At 43.1% G+C, this 24,330-nt stretch overlaps 3 protein-coding genes across 3 annotated transcripts; all 3 read right to left on the reverse strand.

Moving 5' to 3' along the window:
* Nucleotides 1–504: 504 nt before the first annotated feature.
* zfyve9b (zinc finger, FYVE domain containing 9b) lies at nt 505–10,240 on the reverse strand. The gene is made up of 16 exons (XM_041935359.1): nt 10,177–10,240; nt 7,877–8,682; nt 7,673–7,772; nt 7,393–7,592; nt 7,201–7,312; nt 6,450–6,572; nt 5,594–5,749; nt 5,222–5,446; nt 5,057–5,139; nt 4,602–4,706; nt 4,350–4,500; nt 3,753–3,833; nt 3,298–3,460; nt 2,397–2,502; nt 2,130–2,309; nt 505–1,202 (listed from the first exon to the last, which is right to left on the reverse strand). Exons 1-16 carry the CDS (start codon nt 10,238–10,240, stop codon nt 1,041–1,043), a joined length of 2,817 nt encoding a protein of 938 aa, XP_041791293.1. The 3' UTR covers nt 505–1,040.
* Nucleotides 10,241–10,618: 378 nt separating this feature from the next.
* On the reverse strand, nt 10,619–14,513 carry btf3l4 (basic transcription factor 3-like 4). The gene is made up of 6 exons (XM_041935173.1): nt 14,452–14,513; nt 13,920–13,981; nt 12,436–12,549; nt 11,927–12,128; nt 11,293–11,352; nt 10,619–10,980 (listed from the first exon to the last, which is right to left on the reverse strand). The coding sequence occupies exons 2-6, from the start codon at nt 13,971–13,973 to the stop codon at nt 10,934–10,936; spliced, it is 477 nt and encodes a 158-aa protein (XP_041791107.1). The 5' UTR covers nt 13,974–13,981; nt 14,452–14,513; the 3' UTR covers nt 10,619–10,933.
* A 1,891-nt stretch (nt 14,514–16,404) lies between these two features.
* On the reverse strand, nt 16,405–20,359 carry ptgfr (prostaglandin F receptor (FP)). Its single transcript, XM_041936096.1, has 2 exons — nt 19,577–20,359; nt 16,405–16,713 (listed from the first exon to the last, which is right to left on the reverse strand). Exons 1-2 carry the CDS (start codon nt 20,357–20,359, stop codon nt 16,405–16,407), a joined length of 1,092 nt encoding a protein of 363 aa, XP_041792030.1.
* Between the last annotated feature and the right edge of the window lie 3,971 nt (nt 20,360–24,330).

Genomic DNA, 24,330 nt, shown 5'->3' on the forward strand with positions numbered 1-24,330 from the left:
CAGCTGGTTCAGCGGGGTCACACACGAGCTTTTCATTTATTGCAACAGACCACGTCACAGCTGTAAAACATTAACTTACTTTATGGTTGCTTTATGAAGCTGATCTTTTGGGCAGGAAATGATTGTGAATTTGCTTTGAAAAGCATTTCTAATATTCTTCCTTCATGTGAAACTGTAGAACTGCCTCCTAAGACAATGCAGCCCAGTTTAACACCACTGCAAACTACAACCTCAATAATAAACATAAATGAATACCTCTCTGACGGCGTTGAGGTATATATGGCTCAGCTGTTGGTGCACATTACATTTTACAGGTGTGCCTAATAAAGTGGCCAGTGAGTGTAGATTTTGTGTGTTAAATCTTACCTGCAAATGTAGAAAAACATGCAATATTCCCTTATGAGATGGAGTGAAGTATAAGTATAAAGCAGGGTAAAATGGCAATATGTAAGTACAGTACACGCATGTTGAGCAGAGGGTCAACAGGCAGCAGCTCAGTCATTGTTGCAAGTTTAATTCCAGGCTGACGTTACATTTCATGAGCAATCAATTAAAATACATCCAGTATGAAAACATTCCTCAGGCATTCATTCAGTGTGCATCAAATTGCTACAGATCTACTACATCCAGTACTTCAAGTCATTCTCTTTTTCTCTTTGCTTAAAGGTTGTGGGGCCGACTCCAGCTCCCACTTTAAAGGTATTCTCCATATGGAAGTTGAACATTGTGGCGTGAATGATATCAAGCTATGAAGTTGCTACTACTGTACAGTGCAGAACCCTGATCTGATGGTCCACGCTAGGTTTCATGTGTACCCAGATTGTCTGCTGCGGGGACATGGTGAGATCAGAAAACCACTAAGAGTCAGACCACGTCTCTCTACCCGTGAGTGGATGAGATGGATGCAGACCTTGGATGTGGTCTGGTTTGCCCTTTGAATGCGTTTATTGCCCTGAAACCGATGGCAGCACTGATGGGGAGCGCCGGAGACAGAGTTGTTGTCAGGGTTAAAAAGTGAAATAGTGGGGTGTGTGTGCGCTCTAAGTGATAGTCTCCAGAATGTAAAAGATAAGCTCCATGACGATGGGCTCGTCGCCCCTCTTGCGACCCCTGCTGTGTATGACGGGGATCAGCACGCTGTCCAGAGCGTTGAGATATTGAGCTGGGAGGGGCTGCCCATTGCTCCCGGCCACAAATCCCACCTGGAATTACAAAGTAAACCGCTAATTAGTTTAGATATAGCCACACCCAGACCTGTGTTATAAACTTTACAACTCTGCAACGTGCAATAGATAAAACTGTTGTAATGGCTTCATTTTATGCTTTTACTGGCTGATAATTTTAGCAAAAAAGTCATTAAAAAAACAACAACGAAGACCCAAAGCATATCAATATAAACATAAAGATCTCCACACATGTATTAAGGTGTGCATATAAATTTCTAATGTGTGTCTGAAATGACAAAAATCCTTAAACTGGCACCTACTCCTTCTCCCTCAATGCAAATTCCAGAATACATGAATATGCAAACATTTTTCATTTCACACGTTTAACGATTTCTGCTTCACTGTGAAGTCCACTCGGGCTTCAGGTTCCCACATCATGCTTGTGTTTGATGAATAATAAAATAATGCTCGTAGGCCCACCCCTTAAAGTCAGATCAGAGGAAGCAGAGGAAATGTACACTTTCAGCAATGAACGTGAAAACAGCCTTCTAGTGTCAAATTCTTCACATACGTCATTCTGCACGGTGAAGCTCAAACATTCAACTGTAGGAACGAGGAAAAACAAGAGGGACTTTCACTTTGTTTACAGTCCATAACTCACATACATACACATTAGTGCTATGTGTCAGTCTGTCTAATAATTAATTTTTTTTACCACTTAACTATGTGATTTGCTGCCAATTTAACAGAAACTCTATCATTTCTGTAGCATAATAATTTTTGTATGGCATAACAGATGTCAGAATGAATAAGCATGTAGTTTGCAGGTCGGTATTCATTATGCAACCTTCCTATAGGAGGCAGAAGCATGACATCTGATGCTTAAGGCCTATTCCAGCCTCGTTTATTAGTAGCACCATGTTGTTGTGACTCAGCTCACTGATACCAAACATCCTTTCTGACCTCTTGAGATTCGAAAGCGACACGCAGCCCCAGTTTGGCCATCCCGTCCTCTTTTAACAGTTTGAGGTGTGGACACAGTGCCAAGCAAAAGGCCCGGGCGATGCGCTCCGTTAGCCGGTTATGTTCGGCGGAGTCACTCGCTCCTCCTTTGGGATGGTCCTCCCTCTGCAGGAAGAACACCTGCGCAAGACACACACAGAAACATGAAGAGAGGAGACAGATTCAGATGGACGTATGTTGAAATTTCAAGCAGAGCGTCACATGTACTTCTGTCCAGCGGATGATCTTCCCGTTTTCTTTGTATTCTGACTTCTGGAACATCTTCGTACTGCTGATGGACTCCATGGACTTCCCATCAATGGGACTTATAACTCTGGGGGAGACAAACACACCATCGGTGACATGTTCATCACACACACACCATCTCTTGAAGGAAAAATCTACACTAAAAACTACATCCATAGTCATGTCTCCCCTGAAATATTTTGCCACAGAGGTGGCTTGCTGTGGAGATGTATTCAGGAATATTATAGGAATATCATAGGAGTAGCAGTGTGTCTCTATGATCCTCTTGCTCTTCTGTGACTACATGTTGCTACTTTGTTGCTACTCTATTTATATGCTACGATATGCTACAGAATTTAACATTTATAGTTTGGAGAATAATAATTAACTATATTTAATAATTACAAATCTGTCTGCAACCATAGATGGATTTGTGGATACACGGCACAGTTAGCCTGCTGATAATTCAGAGCCATGATCGTGGCCTTAGATTCTAACTCTGAAACCTAAGTCAGTTAAAGGATCAGTGAGTCCTGCAGACTAGACTAAGATATTCAGCTAAACAAGATGGAGGGATGGAGAGGAGGGGTGTCAGGTTAACAAGGGGGATGCATTTTGGTCATTTTGCTAATAAAGGGGATACATTCCCCCCTCAAATCACCTGCTGCAAACACATAGAAGTAATTTACAATGTAGGACAGGAATTAAAATGCATTTGGCGCACCTCAGCCTTGGGGGACGTTATGATTGCTCCCTATGCATTTTGCATAGCTTTATGAAAATTAGACTAATCTTTAAATATGACTGTTACATTGTTCTCTTTGAGCACAAATGCTTCATTCTGAGGCTGCCGCATGAACTTCAAACACGTGGACACACTCACCCCTTATTCACAGTGCATTTCTCCTCCACCCACTGTACACAAACAAGCTCCTGGCTGTCTGATTGGTCAAGCCGTCCACAGGTGACGGTGTAGTCTTTCATCTCCCGTAGCGACCGGCGGAGCTCCGCCATGGTCTCCACGGTGATCTGCACCATTAGCCCATCTGGGGAGAGGGGACAGCGATACAGGAGAAACACACAAACAGACACCAACGGCCAGACACACACACACACACACGCTCACATGCATCAACATGTACACACGCCTAGACAAACAGTCTGTTAAAATGTACACAGACACACACACATACAAAGATCAACACATTCTGAATGAACCAATTTTGAAGCAGGGGTGTTAACATGCACTACTCAAAGAAAATGAAAACAATGAATTTCCTGTTTGGGGGCAGGAAAAAGTCACGGTGAGCCTGACTCCCCTCTGAGTGGACATCCTACCTTCGACAATACTAGACTTGGCGAGGTATCCTGCAGACGCTTTCAGTGCACTGCTGAATATAAAAAAGCAGGATCCAGTGACTGCAGTATAAAGAAAGAAAGAGAAAAAGAAACATCTTTAGAGACAAACTCTGCAGCAGTAATTGTTTATAGTGTAACGCCATCTAGTGTTCAATAAGGGAAAATAACAGATTTGGCCCAGTTGAGCCCTTACTGCCCTTTGTATTGTTTTAATTTTCCTCCTTGTACCACAGAATAAATGTGTAACATCTTTGGAAACACTGGGATTTAGAATAATATTTCATGCCTTTGCACAATGTGTAGCTGCACAATTACCTTGTAATGGTAACTTTTGTGACACTTATTTAACAAGGCTTAACCAATAGATTGCACCAAATGGTCTTTGGAGGTTTAATATAAAATCACCTGAATATAGCTCTCGTACAGATGTGCCGAATTTGTTTGTTTTTTTTCTTATCAGTTCTCCAATTCCCAAAACAGGGCTTCCCCCTGTTGCAATCCAAATTTCTGATTGCAGTGAATGTCCTCCACTACTAGTCTAGAGTCTGATATCTACAGCATCCTGTTACGGCCCACCTTTGCGTGGCTGATTGTGGATGCTGATGGCTTGGGTCTGGTACTGGCCATCTTCTCCTTGCACACAGATGAGGTGGGAGTCTGCAGTCTCATTGAAGCACGCCCCAATGGCCAGCACATGCTCATTGGACTTATTCAGAGCCTTCATCAGCTAACGTGAGACAAGTGGGCAGAGAGGGAAGGAAGCCAACTGATGAAAAACACATAAACATTAGCACTGACTCTGTGAGGCATTTAAAGGTTTAGTCTTACCTCATTGTACCCGGTGGTCGGTATCTTTATGCAGGTCCTCTGAGCCTCTAGATCCACAGTGAGCCCCGGTACCATTGGTAGGCTGTAACGGTAATTCCTAAAGTCCTGCAATATAATAATAATAAGAACAATAAACTTTGTTACAAAGTGCTTTCCAAAAAAAATGATAAAACCAGATAAGGCAGATAAAATGATTTTAAAAAAAAAGGCCAAAGACATGAGCAGAGGGAAACAAAGACAATAAAATGAAGTAAACAAGATCAAATAAATAGGAATAAAAACAGTACAGATAAAACATAGATCAAGCATTTCAAAAACATTTTAAGATGAGATTTCTTGTGTAACAGGATGGGAGGAACAGAACAACATCATTAATGAGAAGTAAGGCACGAAACTTCCTATTAACGACAGGAAATGTGATTTTGTAACATGCTGTTACAACATGTCATACTCACCACTAGCAGTCTCATTATGGTGTGGCCTATTTCCCCAAACAATGGCTTCCTTAGGCGCACGCTGTACAGAGGACACGGATAAACTGGAACAAGAAACAAAGAGGGGGGCTGAAGGGGAACCTGTATGAGTACAGATGGAGCATTGCACATGAGGGCATTGCTTACATCTGTATTCGGCCCCCAATCGCAGCATGAGGCGCAAGGGAAAGGCTTTGGCCCAGGCCACCTCTGCTCTGTGGACCAGCAGGCCAAAGAGGTAGGGCTGGTTTGGCAGAGGTAGACCTTGAAGGGACTGGAGAGTGGAGCGAATGTACAGGAAGCCGGCATGCTCCTCACTGCCGAGGAAACTGCTGCCGAACAGGGACAGCGACAGATGCTTCACTACCTTTCCTGCAGAAATACAGAGGAAAAGGACATGTGTAGTTCAGAATCAAATCAACAGATCACTGCTGATATATAACTAGTTGACAGCTGCTGCATGTGAGCATCTTATTCTGTGTGTGTGTGTGTGTGTGTGTGTGTGTGTGTGGCTCTGACCTGTGAGGGAGTCCCTGTACAGCTGAATGAAGTGGCTGAAAATGTCTTTGGGGAAGCTTTTCTCTTCAGGCAAGCACTGCAGCAGCAGCACCACCTCCACCTGGCCCACGGCGTGCATCCCCTTTGTCGTCACGCACCAGCACTTCCTGTTAACATCTGTCACACAATCAAGGCACAACCTCAGGGGTCTACAGGGGCAACCCAACTGAAATCATGTTGGGTCATCCCTTATTGTAGTCAAAAATAACGCCAATGTGCTTGTGTTTTTTATTATTAATAAAGGAAGAAAATGGATCTCGGGGGAAAAATCAGAAATGCTGCGTTTCGTCTCAGCCGGCTGGTGGGATGTGTCTGTGTCTTGTTTGATTGACAGCAGCTGGCAGGCTGGCAGGCTGGCAGAGTGCCAGTGTTACACCGTAGGGAACGAGAGACAAAGTAAACAAACTTGGCGTTGTAGCCTACCAAAAGATAAACCAAAACATGTAACATACATAAATTTCTCCCTTTTGGTTTCTCAAAGGAGAACGCAGAACAAGTGATTTACAGAGCAGATATGTATGCTGAAGCAGATTTTTTAAAAACTGCACTTCAATTTCAGGTGATCTTTAGAAAAAAAAATACAAACTCCAAAATAGGTAAGTACAATATAGGAATGTGGATGCATGAGGCATAAAAAGCATAAAAGTGCACTGTTTCTATTTGATTTTTCAAATTAGCTCATTTTCTTCATCCTCAGAGCTGCATGCATTTATTTGCAGGATCAGAGCAGCCCTATACTTGATTGGAAGTGTATACTGTGTGTTGCTGGTGTGTGAGTTTTCATGCATTTTATCCTGAAAATAAAAAAGAAACATACAGTTGACCAGCTTGACCATAGCGAGCAGGTTGGCATTGAGGACAAACACCAGAGGCTTGGCTCTGCCGCTCTCCAACTCCTGAATAAGCAACGTCTCAGAGGGCTGCTCCTCCACGGTGTAATCTGAGGGGAACAAACATAGCAACACAGCTGTTAGACTGGCGTCACCTCTGCAACTGCTAAGGACTGACATTGTACTTTTCATCTACTGAAAATGAACCCAGAGCTGTGTGAACAGTGCGCTTGTTGTTGGAAGATGTTGAATATAAATCTGAGAGTAAGTTAAAATCCACCAGCGTGATGCGAAAAGAAGCATTTCTAAATCTGTGGGGTTATTATGCACTGGCCTGGTGTTGGTAGTGCATGATTTTATTAGGTGCCCACAAAGAATCACCGGGCTTTTAAAATAAAGACACCCATCAGGAATCATTAATTATTCTTTCATTCAGTGCACACACGCTTGAAAGTGTTCATTTAGGTTGTTCAGCATTATTCTGACATTGCCGCTGCCACTTCAGTTTGTTCTTCCTTTAGTCATCACTAAATTGTCAGATCCTCAACATCAGAGACTAAATTTCACCATGTTTTGTGCTGCCTGATTTGCATGGTGCAAATGACACATGAGAATACCAAAAAACAGGCGAAGCAAATTTGAAGGTCAGGAAAATACCAGCATGTGTGCAACCATGGACAAAGAATACATTTGACTCGCACCCCCAAGCACCCCCAAACTGAGTGGAAGCTGTCTTACCTCCTTTGACTCCTGTGGAGGTGAGGATGGGCGGCAGACCATCCAGGGGGATGAGGTTGGCAGAACTGCTCACTAACGCTGTGGTTCCCCGGCTGTAAGGACCACAGGCCTCCTGGAGGAAGAGTGAGGCAGAGGAGTGAGCTATGAGCCAGGAGTGAGATATGTTCTGTGCTATGTTTTGGGTGATCCTACATTAATGCTTGACCCATGTGGCCGCAAGGCTCTCCTGAGCTGTGGCGATCCCACGGGACTCTTAACCTGCCCGCCGAGCGATCGTCTCATCAGCGGGGAAAACGCAGGCCCTCTGACCGGTGTGGTCGGAGCAGACTCCGACTGCTTATTGAGGATTTCATCTGCAAACCACACCCTCCTTTTCCCCCGTGGAGGCGTCCCTGAGGAGAAGATATAAGGATGAGTTATGCTCATTACTGGTAATTTTCATTTAAAAAAGAAAACTGTGATCCGTGCTCACTTTTGATGAGGGTTGAATGACAGGAGATACAAACTCGTCCCTCCTTGCCATCCAGGTGTGTGAGTCTGAACTTCAGGTTGGAGCAAAGTGCACAAAAAACCTGACGGTGCAAACATGCACACCAAATGAGAACAGACACACGTGTTAGCAAGTTACCTGAGAATATCTAATGCTGCGCAACATATACAGTGAGTTTTCCCTCACCTTCCCACAAGCGCGGCAGTGGTGCCTCCTCTTAGTAAAGGTAAACTTCACCCCACACTTCATGCACACCAGCGCCTGAGCATCAGGGACCCACACTGGAGCCACGTCCCCGAGGACAGTGCCTCTGTCCTTGGACAGGATACCAGCGGGGCTCAAGTCAGATTCATTGTCAGGATCCACAGGGGAGGCTGCGCAGTCCCCCATCGCTCCCTCCCCACTGGCTGCCTGGGCCGTGCTGCTGTCTGTCTCATCTCCCCCGTTTGATATGACCATCTTGAACTGGCTCTGGAGCTCCCTGCCACGTGTCTCCTCGTGTGAGGGAGCTGAGGGTGCTGCAGTCGCCTCCAAGCTGCAGGACTGCTCCTGCTGCTCCAGCCTGCTCTCCTCCAGCTCCTTCTCCTCAACCACGGAGTCCTCCTTTGATGGGAGGACCTGGGGCTTCTTCTCCTCTGACAACTTCTCCTCCTCCTCTGGCCATGCAGCCTCGGCAGGGCTCAGCACCAGGGGGCTGGAAGGCTCCCCGAAACAGCTCTCACCCCATGTGGAGATGGCGGTCACAGTGCAGCTGCCCTCCTCCAGCTGGGAGGGGGAATCAGTTTTGGCAGGATGCTCTGACGGTTTCTGCTCACATGGCCCAAAGCTGCTCCTGACGGATGCGTCTGAGGAGGTCTTAGACGGAGATTCTGGTCGTATTTGGCCGCAGCCCAGTCCTGGTTTTGACACGTCCCCATCTTTGAGCACCAGCAGGCAGGGTCTGTTCAGCCAGTGGTGCTTGGTGTCCTGAACAGTCGGATTGTCTCCTTCATCTGTTAGAATGAGATCATCAGAATGTCTCTGTCTGTCTTGCAGTCAAACACACACACACATACACACACCATGCATGCATGCTCATTAATAATGACTCATTAGATGGAAAAGCTGTGTTCACATGTGCAAAGTGGCCACTTAGCAGCATGTGATAATCCATTTCCTGACCTCGTCAGTACCTCACAGCTTTCAATCATCACTAAAGGCAGCACTGACACTCAGGTGCCCTTGAGAGGTGTGTTAAGCTGATCACAGAACAGCCTACATGTTAAAAGGAAGAGGGAAAGGTTTATTGTGGCCTAAATATGGACGCAAAACCAATAGTGGATCTACAACCAATTGGTGGTACCCAAGAGAATAAAAAGTTCAATAGTGGCTATGTGTTTAATTGGCTCTGCAGGATGAGGCTCACTCTAAAACCTGTGCTGGTTCTGTAACAAGCGAACAAAGCTTCAAAACGGTTTGTACATTTGAGTTTTTGATCCAAGTTTCCCACTGGACGCGCACATCATGATCAGATGAGCCTTCCGTAAAGGACCGTAAATATAGTCAGAGAGGCCGTTTTGCTGCTGAAATGACTCCATTCATAACGCCTCAACATGAGATCCCACATGAAGGCAGCTACGCTCTCTGATTACAGCCAATTACCGGATCAACATCCATCCTCCCCTCGTAGGTTGGTCACGTAATAACCATTACTGTAAATGACCAGCACGCAATGCAGCGCGAGTTAATGTGTCCACAGCTGGTGTTTCATTGAGCTGTGACACCCCGCGATTCATGAATAGTTATGACTCAGGAGTAAGAGGACTTAAACAAGCGCTAGAAATCATACAGCAGGTGCTGCAGCGCGCCTTTTACATGCTGATCGCTTCATGTTATTTTGCTGCACAGTGTGAGATGTGGTTTGGCACAAAAAATGCAAAAGACTGCGCGATGGAGAGGATTTAGTCTGGTAACTCATTTCCCAGGTTAAACTGCATTGCAGCCCCTCCACAGAGAGCCATAATAAGAAAGGCGGGCCGTGCCGTTCCTGCTGCGGGCTACTGAGTGAAGATTCCCCGAAAACGGCGGCGGGGCTCCACCGATCCGCCTGACCGGAGCGCTCGCTTCACGGGACAGTGACGCATTCAACACACGTGCAAATGTTTAATCCGCTCGCAGGCGAAGAGGCCGGCGGCAATGCGACACTCACACGACCGTTACATCAGATCCAGCAGGACACTTCACTGAGGTGTTATTTACTGAGGCAATATGTGGCGTCTGCGGACAGCGCGCGCATGTACGCTGCCTGTCTTCACACGAGAATGTGCGCAACACACACACACACACACACGTGCGCTTCAGAGGATGCGGACTATGCGCGCAGCCAAATGCTGTATCAGCGGTTTTCTGTGACAAACACAGGCGCCCGGCATCATCGTCCTGTAACGCGCAGGCAATTAATGGGGAGCAAAGCATCCCCACCCCGCTGCAATCAACGGATCTCTTACCCTCAGTTATCGCTCCCAGAAGGCTTTCATTCTCGTCGTCCCGCGCGGAGAAGAACTTCAGCATTTTATCCCGTTACATCTGAGTGGCGAAGAAAACGGATTCAAGCAGCAGTGCCTTGCTCACAAGCGGAGGATGGGATGGTTTCGCCTCTCTACCCCAGATCTCCCTCCTCCCCCGTGTCTCTCTGCAGCTCTTTGAAGAAACTCAAGAGGTGTGCAGAAATGTCCCTCCCCAGTTTGCCGTCTACACAGCCCGCAGGACAGCGGACAGGCCAACACAACACGGCTGCGATGCCAGATACGCACACCCTGTCATACTGTGGGAAATATCTCAGGTTTCAGCAAGTCAGCATAGTTGATTCAGACCTTTTTCATACAAAACTGCATAGAGGAATCTTCAATATTTACAAAAACGTTGCCAATGACCACAGCACCATCTAAAAAATGTTAATCACCTTTATTTTGTTTGATAAACAAAAAGTCTTAAGACTTGCTTTAATGACCACTGTAATCCTGACCATGACTGACAATGTGGTGAAGGGATTTAACCGTTTACCAGAAGGAAGTGGTTTCTTTGTTTTCGTATTTTATTTTTTTAGTTAGTGCACAAGCCAGTCTGACTCGGACATCCGTGGGCCATCATAAAATAGAAAAGTCTCTGGTAGTGTCTGATATGTCTGGATGACTAGACTAAAAAACACAGGAGGTTTCTCGCTTCGTTGCAGTTCAGTCCGTGTGCACATGAACTTCATGTGTGTCAGTTTGCCTCGTTCTTTGACGCTTCATCGAAGTTCTCCACCAGATCTGCAGAACAACACATTGCGAATTATTAATTGGAAAAGAGCAGTTTTTGTGTGATACTGTATTTACTCTCCAAAAATAAGACCAAATGCAGCTGAATTTATTCTTTTCAAGGATTGCAGTAGACAAAATACCACCTCTGCAGCGTGGATCCTCTTTATTTAACTCAGTATTAGACTGTGCACAATTTTTAACGTTTGTTAACCATTTAAAAGATGCTTAACACCTGGACAGCATTGTGAGGATTAGTTGAAGTGTAGACATACACAAAAATGCATTTATATGTCTGACTTTGACACATATAATGGTCCGTACCTGGAACATCATCATCCTCTTCCTCAATGTCCTCTGCCTTTGGAGCCTTGCTGTCGAGAGCTGAGATAAAGTGTGCAAATAAAAAAACACGGTTTTAGATTGATTGTTACATATAACATTTTCTTCCATGTTTTTCTTATCGCCAACAAATAACATGGAGAGAGGGAAAAGTATTTATTCGACTGCTAAATATCTTGTGTGTGGCCTGATATTTGTCATTTCTCTGTGTCGTTGTCCAAAAACTATTAAAAACGCAGTGAGCCACACATTCACGCAGGGTGACATGATGCTTCATTATCAAGAACATGGACACTGTAGTTTAGTTTGAGGTGATGCCACATACACGTCCTGCTGCTGGAAATACTCACCAAATGCGTATTAATCCACCGCTGAAAATAGTCCCCAACAAACACACTATTTACTCCTGTTTGAGTAAAGTTTGCTAAAAACTACAGTGGCCAGTCACCTCTCGCCGTTTGAATCCAACAACATGCGAATCTGCTAAGTGCAGCTTTAAATCAAGACCAATCACACAACTGCAACACGCCCTACGCTGGTGAGACAGAACCCCTCACCCTCCTCTTTTACAGTGACTGTGAAATGTCACAGGTCTAAGAGGTCCAGGCACACCCACCTTGCCGAGGGAACTGTTCTGCCAGTTTGCGCAGGCTGCTGAGGCTGTCTGCTCCCAGCTGACTGAGGATGCCGGGAAGCATCTCTGTCAGCTGCTTGGTCTCAGCGTGGCCCGTGATGGCGAAGGTGTTGGCGGACAGAGAGGCCTGAACTTTGGGGTTGTTGAAGTGGATCACAGTCCCGTCATCCTTGATCATGTTCACCTAGGAGGAGAAGACCGTTTCACAGTTATGTCTAAGGGCTTTTTCACACCTATAGGATGATTGCTCTGGTCTAAACCAGCTGATGAGTTGGTGAACTTGGTGCATTTTCCCTTTTGGTTCAGTTTCTTTTTCACACAGAGAAAAATACAAGCGAGCCAAACCAGGTTAGGTGTGAAAGCACCCTAATGTGACCATAATCAGCACATTATTCATCAAGAAACATATAAATGGGAAAAACCTGAAAGCAGTCTGGTCTACATGGACAACATTCAGGGTTTCCTTACAAAGAAGATCCACACCAATTTACCTCCTCAATTCCAGCAATATTGTTGACAGCCAACTTCTTTAGTGAACTCTGAAGCTTCTTGTCATCAGCTGTTGCAGTTCTGTGTACCACCTTCTTCTTTCTGCGTGCAGATCCCTAAAGCCAAACAGGACAGAAGACTCCTAAATATAGTTAGCTATGACTTAAAAGAGTGACGCCATTAGGAGAAAAACAAAAGGCTAAGACACAATCGCAGCCTTTTGTTGTAAACTCTTGTAGTATTACAGTATTTCATACAAGGCTCTCAAATCAATACACATACAAATTAAACATGTGATTGTTAAAACTCTGTTGAAATTCAGCGATGCAGTCTATAGCTGAGCAGATTTTTGAGGCCAATATGGATACAGATATTGGAGAGTTGACATAATGAGATACTGATGTATCTGCTAATTGTGAATACATGTATAAAATTAATACAGTGATAATAAGAATCCCTTAAATTTGTCTCTTAAAGAGTTGTGACAAAGATGTGTACTGAATGGGACATTTTGCAGGTGAAAATTAAAAATTCAGTGGTCTCTTGGTCGAGCTCTGCTGCAGTCTTCAGGTTGAGTTTTTGTAAACAAAAAAAAAATCATGCAGCTCTTTTCATTTTGTTTAACACTGCTGAGTAAAGACTCTGTGGGTCAGGCTCCAGCATTTCTTAGCAAAGACTCAAATATTATATTTTAATAAATATAAAAGTGAGCTATAAACATCTGAAAGGGGGAATGTCAGGCACATTCTGAGACAATTTTTATTTTTTCCGTTAAAAATTTATCATAATGTGACCACACATACTGATTCATAGTATGAATAAGATCTGCACATATTCTATTATCAACGAATCACCAAATTACTTATTGCATTATTGTTTAGTATAAAAACTGTTGAACAGCGTATAAAAACAACTCATAATAATTTCCCAGAGCCCAGCATGACATCTTCAAAACTGCTTTGTCTGATTTAAAGTGAAAATCCAGATTTATTTATTAGATATTTACAATATCTGAAAGCAAGACAAACAATAAAGTACTTGATTTAAGAAACTGGAATGACATAACATTTGATGATTTTACTTGAAAAATGACTAATTAATTGATTATCAAATCGGTTGCTGGTTAATTGTTTGTAAATTAGCTAATGGACAAGGCTCTATTATTAAACATCAAAGTATTATTATTATTATTATCTTAACAAAATTGGATTTTAGCTCTGCTCAGCTGATTGCAAGGCACAATTTCAGACTGTATTTGTAAGTTCCTGCACTGATAATGTGTCATGGCACCACCTAAAAGTACTAAATCCAGCAATGACATTTAGTAAAAGCTTTTAATAATAAAACTCAAAAAATGCAATCACCACTTTTTTTTTTTTTTTTTTTCCTGACAAAATGAATTGAAGTTTTGGGGTTAGCTTAGTTTATTTGACATAGCCACCTCTCTCAATGAAAACATCAGACCGCCTCCTGGGTGTCAACTTACCTTTCCTCCTATCCGGACCTGGGCTTGAAGTTTTGCCAATTTTTCTTGATTCATGTTTTCACCTGCAACATGAGAAAAACGTCGATAACGCTGAAAGCAAACGAATGTTTTGTGTAGCTGACTGAACAGCTAGCATGCTGATGCTTCCCCTGTCTGCTACTGTGAGCTGCAACACTAGCTGGAAGAACAATATGACAGTCACCTAGCTAGCTGATTAAAAACATGCTAACATTTATAGAAAAATGTATTTTTTGATCAAGAATGCGAACCAATAAAAACACATGAAAGAGACGGTAAATCAGCTAACGCTGATGCAATGATAACTCAGACTAGCTCCAACTTGTCAGCAGACAGTCTGCTGTGTTGTGTGTCTGGTTAGCAGCTGCAGGGATGAAAACACAACACACAGACTAAACACACCGCCTGTCACCGCCCCGCTCAGTCCGACAGCTCTGCTCCGACCACACGCCAACAACCACACACTCCACAACTACCGCACATTTCACACAAATCAATATTTATCATCCCAAACCTGCTCAAATATCCTCAGAGGCATGCAGTACTGAAAGATGGAGGTTATGAGGAAGAGATTACGTCACATACCAGACGGGTTGTTCTTCTTCTTCTCTTTTCCAACCAGCTGGAGGGGTACGCGCGTCGTGCTGCCACCTACAGGGAACTTTATAAACGACACTAACAAGCGCTACTCGGCTATGAAGCGATCATGCATCCAAAAGCTGCCCTTTGAGCATGAGATAAGTAGCCCTGTGGAATTAAAGAGGTGCCTGTAAAACGTTCATATTCAGCTTCTATACATAACAGCAAGATCATTTTAATGTTTGAAAGATTTAAAGGCAGTATGGAAAATGCCAAAGAAATGCAAACCACTCCTGCAGCATTTTATTCCTCTAATAGTCTCACATTGAGCCAGACTCTGAAATAACGATTGTTCAGTGTTTAGAAGCAATAAACTGAGACATTTTTAAAAAGCTATTGGAAAATGATTTATCAAATTAACAGAGATTTTAAAACTCACAGTAAATAAAATGTAGTACAAACAGAATGAAATTTGCCAGTGAAAAATATTGATTTTTAATTTAGAATCCTCGAAATTATTTTAATTAAGTTTACTTTTTATTTTTCCATGTATGTGTCTGCCTATTGTATTCCATCCCACAGTTTATTTGTTGTTTGCTTCACTGTAATAGTCACTGGTTGCATTCTGTGACTTTACTGTAATTAGTGGACGGCTCTCAGTAAGCAGTGTGCCACCTAAAAGTTCACTGTAATTAACCCTCCGAGCAGCAGCAGGAGCTGTGATTAGCAACACATAACAGCAAGTCTTCTTTTTTTCTACTTTGTTTCATGATGCACAGTTAAAATCCAAATTAATCAACCCATATTAGCTTTTAAAAATGTATCGCGATTGATTAATTATAATTAATATAATTGATTGGAATTGGATGATTATGATTTGACTGAAAAAGTGTATAATTATCCCTGTGCCACACTCCATGGACTCCACAGAGACAAAGATAGACAGGCTTTCTCCTAAAAGATGTTTTTGCTCCCTCACACACACACACATTATCCTGACTATCACCATTATAACAGAACATTTTGAGGAGTCGTCAGTTTGCTCTGTAATGTTTTCGATTTGTTTTTCCATTTTCATCTTTATTACACAGTTCAGCTTGAAAAGATTTAATGAGCGAGAGCTGACATGCTACCAAAGCACTTGTGCAGAACATTGTATTTACATTAATTACCTACAGGCAGACCAATGACAGACTGACAGACTGGTTCTGTCCGACTTCACTCTGTCACGGTTGTATGAAAATTCATGGAAACAATGTGGCATGATCTTCTATTAAAAAACAGCACTATGTACGTGCAGCCAAGATAGATAGATAGATAGATAGATAGATAGATAGATAGATAGATAGATAGATAGATAGATAGATAGATAGATAGATAGATAGATAGATAGATAGATAGATAGATAGACAGATAGAAGTCAAAAGCACAGGTGCCACTGCCTCAGCAATAACAAAATCAGACAAAGAGATTCAAACACACTCAGTAAAAATCCTTAGATGAGGTTATGAGCATAGGTTAGGGCTGCCTTATGGAAATTTCAGAAGCATTAAGAACAAAGACAATAACTTTCCCAAAAGAAAAAGCACCACAAAGGAATGACTGAAACAACCTAACTGTGGCTGCCATATTTTCTGAGCACTGTGAACATTGTTGCATAAAAATGATGCATTAAAAAAATGGTTGAAAGCTGAGAACAAAAGGTTAATCCCACATTATACAGTAGATCACAATGCTGTCAGTTCATGGGGATCATTTTACAACTCCAAAGAGAACATTAAAAACAACATTATAATAGTAGTTTATGTCAGATTAAATGTGACAATCTGTGTTCCAAAAAAGTTCTTCGTGTTCTTCTCACAGGTGATCAAACCACTGTGACCAGGGTTCAGGTAACAGATTTGATCGCAGTATCTGGCTGAGGTAATTTATCGAAGCAGCGGCAGTCGGACGGGCTAACGCCCAAGTTGCTGGTCTCCATCGAGCTGCGGAGCATACTGCGCTGCCAGGGGTGTGGGCCATGAGACTTCGGGCAGCTGTGGAACAACATGAAGATTTTCCTCAGAACGGCCTTCCTCAGCAGGATGTAGACCCAGGGGTCCAGGATCTGGTTCCACGTGGCCATGCGTACCACCATCAGGAGACTAAAAGACGCAGGCTCCTCCTTGGCTCTGGTGGTCAGCATGATGATCTGGATCTGGTGAAGTGGTCATAAAACAATGGGACAGAAAATAAGTGGTTCAATTAAAACTGTGTCTGAAGAGGTGGTATGTGGGCAAATCCTTGAAAACCTTCAAGAGATTTCATGTGAACAGCTCGCCACTGAGCCTCTCCTTGTGATTGTGTTTGAACAGGTGTGTTCAGAACCCCGCTGTGTGTTGAGGACCTAGACGGTATAAAACACGGATGTACTCTCCAGCCATCGCCATCTTTGCAGTGCCTGAGTCTGCCAAACACCTGGCTAATCCAAAAATGGGTAAAGAGGTGGAGCGTGGGTGGAGCTGGGGTGGGCAGTTTTTGTCACTTCAGCGTTGGCGGCAGTTGCTGCTTGGTTGAGGCCCTTGTTAAGATACCCGACAGCACCCACAGCCTCTCTTACCTTGTGGCTTCACCTCTTTCTGTTCTGTGATATTTGCATATTCTTGCAATAAATAACAATTATTTGACTAAATTATTTGACCAAATCCGGCCGGTCTTATGTTATTTCCCTTAAGAAGTTGGGAGGTTACATAAATTGGAATCTTTTCCTAAACCCAACCAAGCAGTTTTAGAGCCTGAACCTAAGCAAACTGCGACTGTTTCACAACGTTATCCCCATGACGACGAAGGTCAAGTAGGCCTGTCCTTTGGGGAACGGTCATATATTTCATTTTACCCTCATTTTACCCATATTACCCTCAACGAACAAACAATTTTCACAAAGATTTAAACTCATAAACAGTTACGAGCTAAACTGAAAAAAGCCTGCTGGATACTTAGCCATGATGCTCTGAAACAGGGAGAATAAAATCAGCAGTTTTCAAGAACTCAGTCACAGTGCGTCACATTATTTTAACACACACCAAGGTTTGTTTTCATTAGACTTTCATTATTCATGTCCAGCCAGTGGTGACATTATGCATGTCTTGTTCAACCAGGAGCAAGTGGACAAGAAGTCTGGACAGTTTTTTAGGGAGCTTAGAGGAAAAGTCATACAAGTATTGAAGTATTTGAGCCTTGATGTCACGAATGAACGGATGTGTCATGACCCGTGCCATGCACGGCGGTTTTGTTTAGTTTCTCTTGTTGATTCTTGCCATTGCCTCATTTAGTTACTTTTGTCTCAGTCATGCCATGTTTTGTATTAGTCTCTATCCTTGCCATGTCTTGTTTGTATTTTGTTAAGCTTCCCATTGTGTCTTGTCTTTGCCTGGGTTTGGTTACTTCCTGTTTTATTTTGAAGGTTCATGTCATGTGTCTTTGGGTTGCTTTACTTCCTGTGTTTTCCCTCCCGTGTGATTGTCAGATTGTTTCCACCTGTGTCTCATTAGTGTTCCTCCCTAGTGTATTTAAGTCCGTGTCTTCCCCTTTGTCTTTGTCGGGTCGTTGTCTGTGTTTTCATAGCCAAGTCCATGTATCCCTGTTGCCCTTGATTCCTTGTCCTAGTCCTAGCCAGTAAGTGAGTGTTTGTCATTGTGAGCCCTTTGTCATGTCCGAGTTGTGTTCTTGTGGCGTTACCTTTGTTCATGTCCGTGTCTCTGTTTTCTTTTCTTAGTTCATAGCCTTGTCGATTTGTTCTCCTCGATAAAGAGTGATTTTCTGTTTGATTATTTTTGTTATTTAGATTCTTGTTTCTGTTTTCTAGGAAGGTAATTTGAGTTGTGAGTTTTTCTTATCTAGTTCTTTCAGTAGTCAGTTCCATTTTTCATAGCCCTTTGTGTTTCCTCCTTCGGGAGCGTTTTGTGTTCTTTATTGTATTCATTGTTAGTTATTCATAGTCTCGTCCCTTGCTTTCATGTGTCTTATAGTGATGTGTTGTCTTTCCCTGTGTTGTGTCGTTGTTTGAATTCTGTTACCCTTGTGTGTCGTTAGCCATTAGCCCTCTGAGTTTGGTTGTCTTGTTTCCTTGAGTTTAATAAATTTATTAATTGAGCCTAGCGCCCCCTTGTGTGTCTGCTTTTGGGTTCAGTTCCCCTTAAGTCCCAGTCTTCCTGACAGGATGAGAGCCTCAGCTCCAGAGAATGACAGGGATGGACGGATTAACGATGAGGGGAAGCAGTGCGAGAAACTTAAAAACAATCCTCACACATCATGGATAATAAAACCTGCCAGGTTTCTGTCTCAATTCAAAACCCATTTTACGGTCTCTTGACAGTCACTTTGTACTTACCAGTGTTCAAAATCCATGACAGACACACACTGGCAAGCAGAAGATGTGTTTGAAGATCAGAAAAGTGAAGGTTGGTGGGAATGAAGATGTGAAGATAGATGGATATTTACTAACAAACTTTCAATCAGTTAATATATAAGCCTGGATGAATAAGACAGTTGGTAATGTTGACTGACACAACACCAACAAAAAGGTCAACCTGCACACTGTGACTATTTAAAGTCAAATAGCAGCATGGGCATAACCATGCATTCTTCTGGGGGGTTGTGTCCTGCCCTAATACTGAGAAAATACCAATCTGTGCAAAATGCAGTGAAAATTATGCTAAATATGTCCTCCTTTTATGAAGCCAGTCGGCTTTTATAAACTCTTTCACCGGATCTGTCTCTTATTTCCTATTCATTTTCAATTTATCTCTGTTTGTTGAGGAAAACATTAGTATGTGCCACCTCCCAATTGTAGACTTGGTTTGCTCCCATAATGTATCTGTCTGGTCTGTGTATATGTGTGAGCATACCTTCTGATAAAAAGAGACAACCTGTTCAGCTATGAGTGGTAGAGGCAGGTTGTTAACCGCTATGTTGAATGCAAATTTCCAAACACTAAAAGTAAAGCTACAGCTCAAAATAAGTGTGGAGAGCCTACATCCTTTTACAGCTGAGTTAAAGATCTACTGAGGAGACATTCTTACCAGTAACGGGCTCCAGCACACGCAAGACACCAACATGATAGCCAGCAGCTGGCAGATCATTTCTATATGGTAGGACGTGCCTCTGCAGTATTGCTTGTGTCGCAGCCTGGCCTGCAGCAGAGTGCAGCTTGTCAGCGTATTGCACACAATGGAGAGCAGCAGGGCCAGCAGCCCCAGCAGAGAGAAAAGCAGAGGCAGGAGCATGTCCAGCCAGTCTTTGGGTTCCTCCATGTGGAAGAAGCACCAGCTCCTGGAGCTCTGAACCTCGTAGGGCCTCCACAGCAGCACAGGCAGCACAGCCACCACGGCGGCGAGCAGCCAGGTGAGTCCCAGCAGCTTTTTCATGTGGTGGGAGGCTAATGCCGTGGAGTGGAAGATAGGCCTGGTCACTCCAATGCAGCGCTCCACCGCCATAGCGCTCCCCAGGAACAAGGGGCTCAAGCCAAAGAACACCATGCACACCCCAAAGACGCTGCACACGATGCGGTGAGGGTCGAAGGTCTCCCATTTCTTGTGGGAGCTGTAGACAAAAAGCACCAGGGAGCCGTTGATGAGGTGACCCAGCAGGTCTGTGACCACCAGGCTGCTGGCAAACAGCAGGAAGGACGCCTTGGACTTGATCCGGATGCGGTTGTATGATTTGACGAGGATGAAGAGGGCAAGGCTGTTGGAGAAGATGCCCACGCTCATGGAGATGGCGGAGGCGGTGACACTCTGGCTGCAAGCACTGCTTGGTCTGACCTCTGACCTGCAACCTGTTTCTGAGCTCCCATTGGCTGGCATGCTGGAAATGCAATCTGAAGGAGATCAGAAATGTATGATTCATTTGTACAAACACATTTGGAATAAAACTAAACAGACTAAAATGGCTTTCAACTGAGTAGCAACATGCTCTACACTGTTTCCTCGCAGTTTCGGGTGTGACTGTGGTGAACTTCCTCCACACTGTTGATATCAGATAATAAATTGCATGCATTCACGTTTTCAGGAATTGTTTTTAGAGCATATAACTGAAATGCAGCGACTTTCATCACATAAAAGAAAAAAAAAATCATATAAAACTATCTCTATATAAGATATGGCTCAGATTCTTTGACCATAATACACCATAATATGGTGAAAATCCGGCACAGTTCCTCACCTCAGGTTTGGTCTTCTCTCACACAACTCGCCATAAGTCAACAGCCTCTTCGCTCTCCTTTGCCTCTTTTATGGTAATCAATTAAACGCCAGTAAACGCCATTCAAAGTCCCCAACCCGCTCTCCACAACGTTTCCGTCGAGGCAGCGACGCGTGCCACTCGCTCCGTGTGCGCTCCGCTGGTGCCAAGCAAGTGAAGACGGACGAGCCTCAGACTCACGCGCACCTCCGAGGCTGTGCACACTTGTGATTCTTCAAAAAAAAAAAAAAAAGAAAGAAAAAAGAAAGAAAGAAACACGCAAGTCTGCGTTTTTGTTGAGGTGTCGCCACTGGCTGGACACTAAAACGAAAACGGCTGCGAGCTGATTAACTGTCGCCAAAATGGCAATGGCACTAATTCGTGTAATTACGCATGGTTGCCCTACGGGATGCAAACTTCTGTATCTTTGTATTACGTTTTATTTTCTTCATCCCGTGTCGTTGGATCATCCTGCTGCTTGGCTCCGCATTGAATAAACAGGTTGCCAGCTTCTGTAAGTTGTCCTCCAAGTTCAGGCTGTGTGACAGCATGAAACCAGCTGCTGGTGACTGGTCATTGTCTTTGTAAAAAAGAGAAAGGTCTAACATGTATCAACTGTTATTACTTTGCTAAGATGCCTTTTTATTTTTATTTGTTATTCTTTAATTTGCTATTCATGTATTGCTTCTATCACCTCCTGGACATATGTAACAGCGTCAGTTTCAACATCCATTATCCACTGTTAAGCTTCTGCTATCAAAACATTACCAAAGCAAACAGGTTTTCCAGCTCTGCGGCTTTAACAACGCAATGTTCTGATGTGATATGAAGAACTTATCTGAGCCAGACCTCGCCAGTGACAGAACAAAATGTCTTGTTCCTTTGCAACACCAGGACTCAGCTTGGACAGGACAGAGTGTTGGTGACGTGGTTTCAAAGCAGCATCCTTTTAGTCGATGCAGTCTAACTCATTAATCACACCTGTTGTGTTTTCATACTACAATATACAGCAAGTCATTGAAAGGATGAGGACAGGCATGCTTCACTTTAATAGCAGATGCTGGTTTCTCAGTCCATTTGTTGTTAATGGTGTTTTGTTTTTCTTGAAATTAGACTCCTCCAGTCATCGACTGCGACTGTTTTACTTTTCCTGATTTCTGAATGATGAAGAAGTGACGTGGACTGGGATGTTTGTTTGGCCACGGACGCCCAAACAAACATCAAATGAACTGTACAGAACATAATAACTGATGTCATCTTAAACTATTAAGGATTTTTCACCTGTGAAATCCGCAGTCTCTTCTTTTCCCAGAGAGACCTGGGTAGGACTCAAAAATGCTGAATAGGAGATTACAGACACCTTCAAATTAAGTACAATATAAGCCACATAAAAGGACAACAAAGTGCTGCTAAAAGCAGACAGGGTCAGGGGCCAAGCAAAAGACCCTCAAAATAAAACTAAGCGATTCAGGCCCAGGAGAGAGCAAATTACTGGCTTTTATAAGAAATTGCAATTTAAGACAGATGAGAGAGGAGCAGAGAAAATACAGCAAGTTAGTGATTTAGGTGAGTAATTATGTGATGTGAGATTTGTTCTCCACTGACTGTTTGCTCCAACAGAAAACTTCTCAGGACGGAACGGGAGGAAAGGTTTGAGCATCGCGGCTCAATGCAGTCAGACTAATCTGTTCATCATTGTCTTGAACATGCTTGTACTAATTTAGAGGCTTTTGGTCCATCCCAGCATGTGCACATCATTGCCATCTCAACATGTGGTCATTTTGAATTCTCCAATTAAATGAAAGGACTAACTGTTTTTTTGTTTGTTTGTTTGTTTGTTTTTTAATAGCTCTTAAGAGTACTACAGTAATTCAGCATTACATTCCTATAATATTTTTGGGTTTGTGCTGGACATCGGAAACAGAGGTTTCATCTTTTTTATTCCAGAAATGAAAAACTGGTGCTCACATTACCCACAATGCAACTTGACAGTTTTGTCAGAGATTTGTGTGTGTTATATTAGAAAAGTTGGGACGCTTTTGGCATATACTCAATTGACTTTGATTGAGTATATGCCAATCAAAGTCAATTGAGGGAAATTGATTCAACTCATCAGCTTCATTGATTTTTGTAAATATCTGCTTATTCTGAATTTGATGCAGCAACACATGTCAACCCGGTTGGGACAGGAGCAACAAAAGACTGGGAAAGTTGATGAATGCTCCAAAAACACCTGTTTGGAACATTCCACAGGTAAACAGGTTGACTGGTAACAAGTGATAGCATCATGATTGGGTATGAAAGGAGCATAAAGGATGTTTCTACATGGGTTCAGAAACACTTTGTTCGTCTGCAAATGATTGATTTCAAACTTAGTCTTCAGCTGACTTAAGTGACATCACTTGAGGCAGTTTGTCAGATTTCAATTAGGTCCCTCTGGAGCCACAAAAGGCTTCATTCACTTTTTATCACATAGCCTACAAGAGCTGTAAACAGACTTCAATGTGTGTTTAAGTTCCTCTTTATGCTAAATAAACCATTTAAAAACCCACTGGATCAAATGAAAAAGCTTAGCTGAGGAAACTTTTGACATTTTGGTGACACATTGTTTCCACAGAACAGCGATAATTATACAAATTGTTGATAAGCGACAAATTGTCCAAACTTACATGTCTTTGGCATCTTCTTCCATCACGCCATTGGGCCTGTGACGCCTCAAGAAAGCTCAGCATTAGTATTCATCGTCTCTAAGCAATGATCTCGTACAGTATGTTACAAGTTATATCATATAATGCCATCTAGCTCTTTCCCAGTTTCTTATTTCAATCTTCCTGCCATGCTGCATCATCTCCAGCGGGAATGTATTTTGTGTTTTTTTTATTGGCCGCCCACTCCATAGCTCTGCCTAAATTGTTTTTTTGGCGGGTTTTCACTTGTGCTACGAACGCAATTTAATTCTGGAGCTTCTCCCTTCTGACAGAACATGACCATCTGCTTGCAGTAGTTGTTTACACACACTTTAGCGCTTGGTTAGCGCTTCACGGCTCGGCTATGGAGAGCACTTGCTATCTAGGCCGGATATGTCTGAGAGATGTTTTGTTTGAGTGGGGAGGAAGTTTGAGCTTTTACATGATGATTGTGTGATTACTTTGATAAGGGAAGCCAAGTTGCCTTCATGTGCAATCCTTCCTCGCTCACAAGGAGCAAAAGGGAGAACAAATGTTGGAAGAGGCCAGTAGCAGATAGAATGAGTTTTTCATTTCTTTAAATTCCCGAGAGACTGCAGGGCCACTACACCAACCATGCCCTTAGACGATGTGGTCAGCATATTGATTAATGGTCTTCTGACGTCAGCCCAGTGCCTGGAACAACTTAACAAAACCGTTCCTGAGCACCAGCCGTGGTGCCAAGCAACTGAGTCAGACAAGCTCTGGGTCACACATCAGCTCAAAGCAAATATCGCTTCATCCCGAACTTTGTGCACGTAAACCTCATCATTCTGAATATATTCCAGCAATAATTATCATTAGGAAACTGGTCATTTTTGCGAACAGGAAGTCTATTATTCTGCTATGTCACAGTGACTCTTTTCAAA

This window comes from Chelmon rostratus, chromosome 4 (assembly GCF_017976325.1).
Source record: "Chelmon rostratus isolate fCheRos1 chromosome 4, fCheRos1.pri, whole genome shotgun sequence".
NCBI classification, from domain to species: domain Eukaryota; kingdom Metazoa; phylum Chordata; class Actinopteri; order Chaetodontiformes; family Chaetodontidae; genus Chelmon; species Chelmon rostratus.

Excerpts from the sequence above, each read along its gene's own strand:
- btf3l4 (XM_041935173.1), bottom strand. The coding sequence starts at position 13,973 with ATGAATCAAGAAAAATTGGCAAAACTTCAAGCCCAGGTCCGGATAGGA. Across the intron at positions 12,550-13,919 it reads AGGTCCGGATAGGAGGAAAG|GGATCTGCACGCAGAAAGAA; the intron begins GTAAGTTGACAC and ends GTTTGGCTTTAG. Across the intron at positions 10,981-11,292 it reads AGAGGATGATGATGTTCCAG|ATCTGGTGGAGAACTTCGAT; the intron begins GTACGGACCATT and ends GTTGTTCTGCAG.
- zfyve9b (XM_041935359.1), bottom strand. The coding sequence starts at position 10,240 with ATGCTGAAGTTCTTCTCCGCGCGGGACGACGAGAATGAAAGCCTTCTG. Across the intron at positions 7,313-7,392 it reads CACATGGGTCAAGCATTAAT|GAGGCCTGTGGTCCTTACAG; the intron begins GTAGGATCACCC and ends CTCTTCCTCCAG. Across the intron at positions 3,461-3,752 it reads CAAGTCTAGTATTGTCGAAG|ATGGGCTAATGGTGCAGATC; the intron begins GTAGGATGTCCA and ends CCCTCTCCCCAG.
- ptgfr (XM_041936096.1), bottom strand. The coding sequence starts at position 20,359 with ATGCCAGCCAATGGGAGCTCAGAAACAGGTTGCAGGTCAGAGGTCAGA. Across the intron at positions 16,714-19,576 it reads TGTGCTGGAGCCCGTTACTG|ATCCAGATCATCATGCTGAC; the intron begins GTAAGAATGTCT and ends CCACTTCACCAG.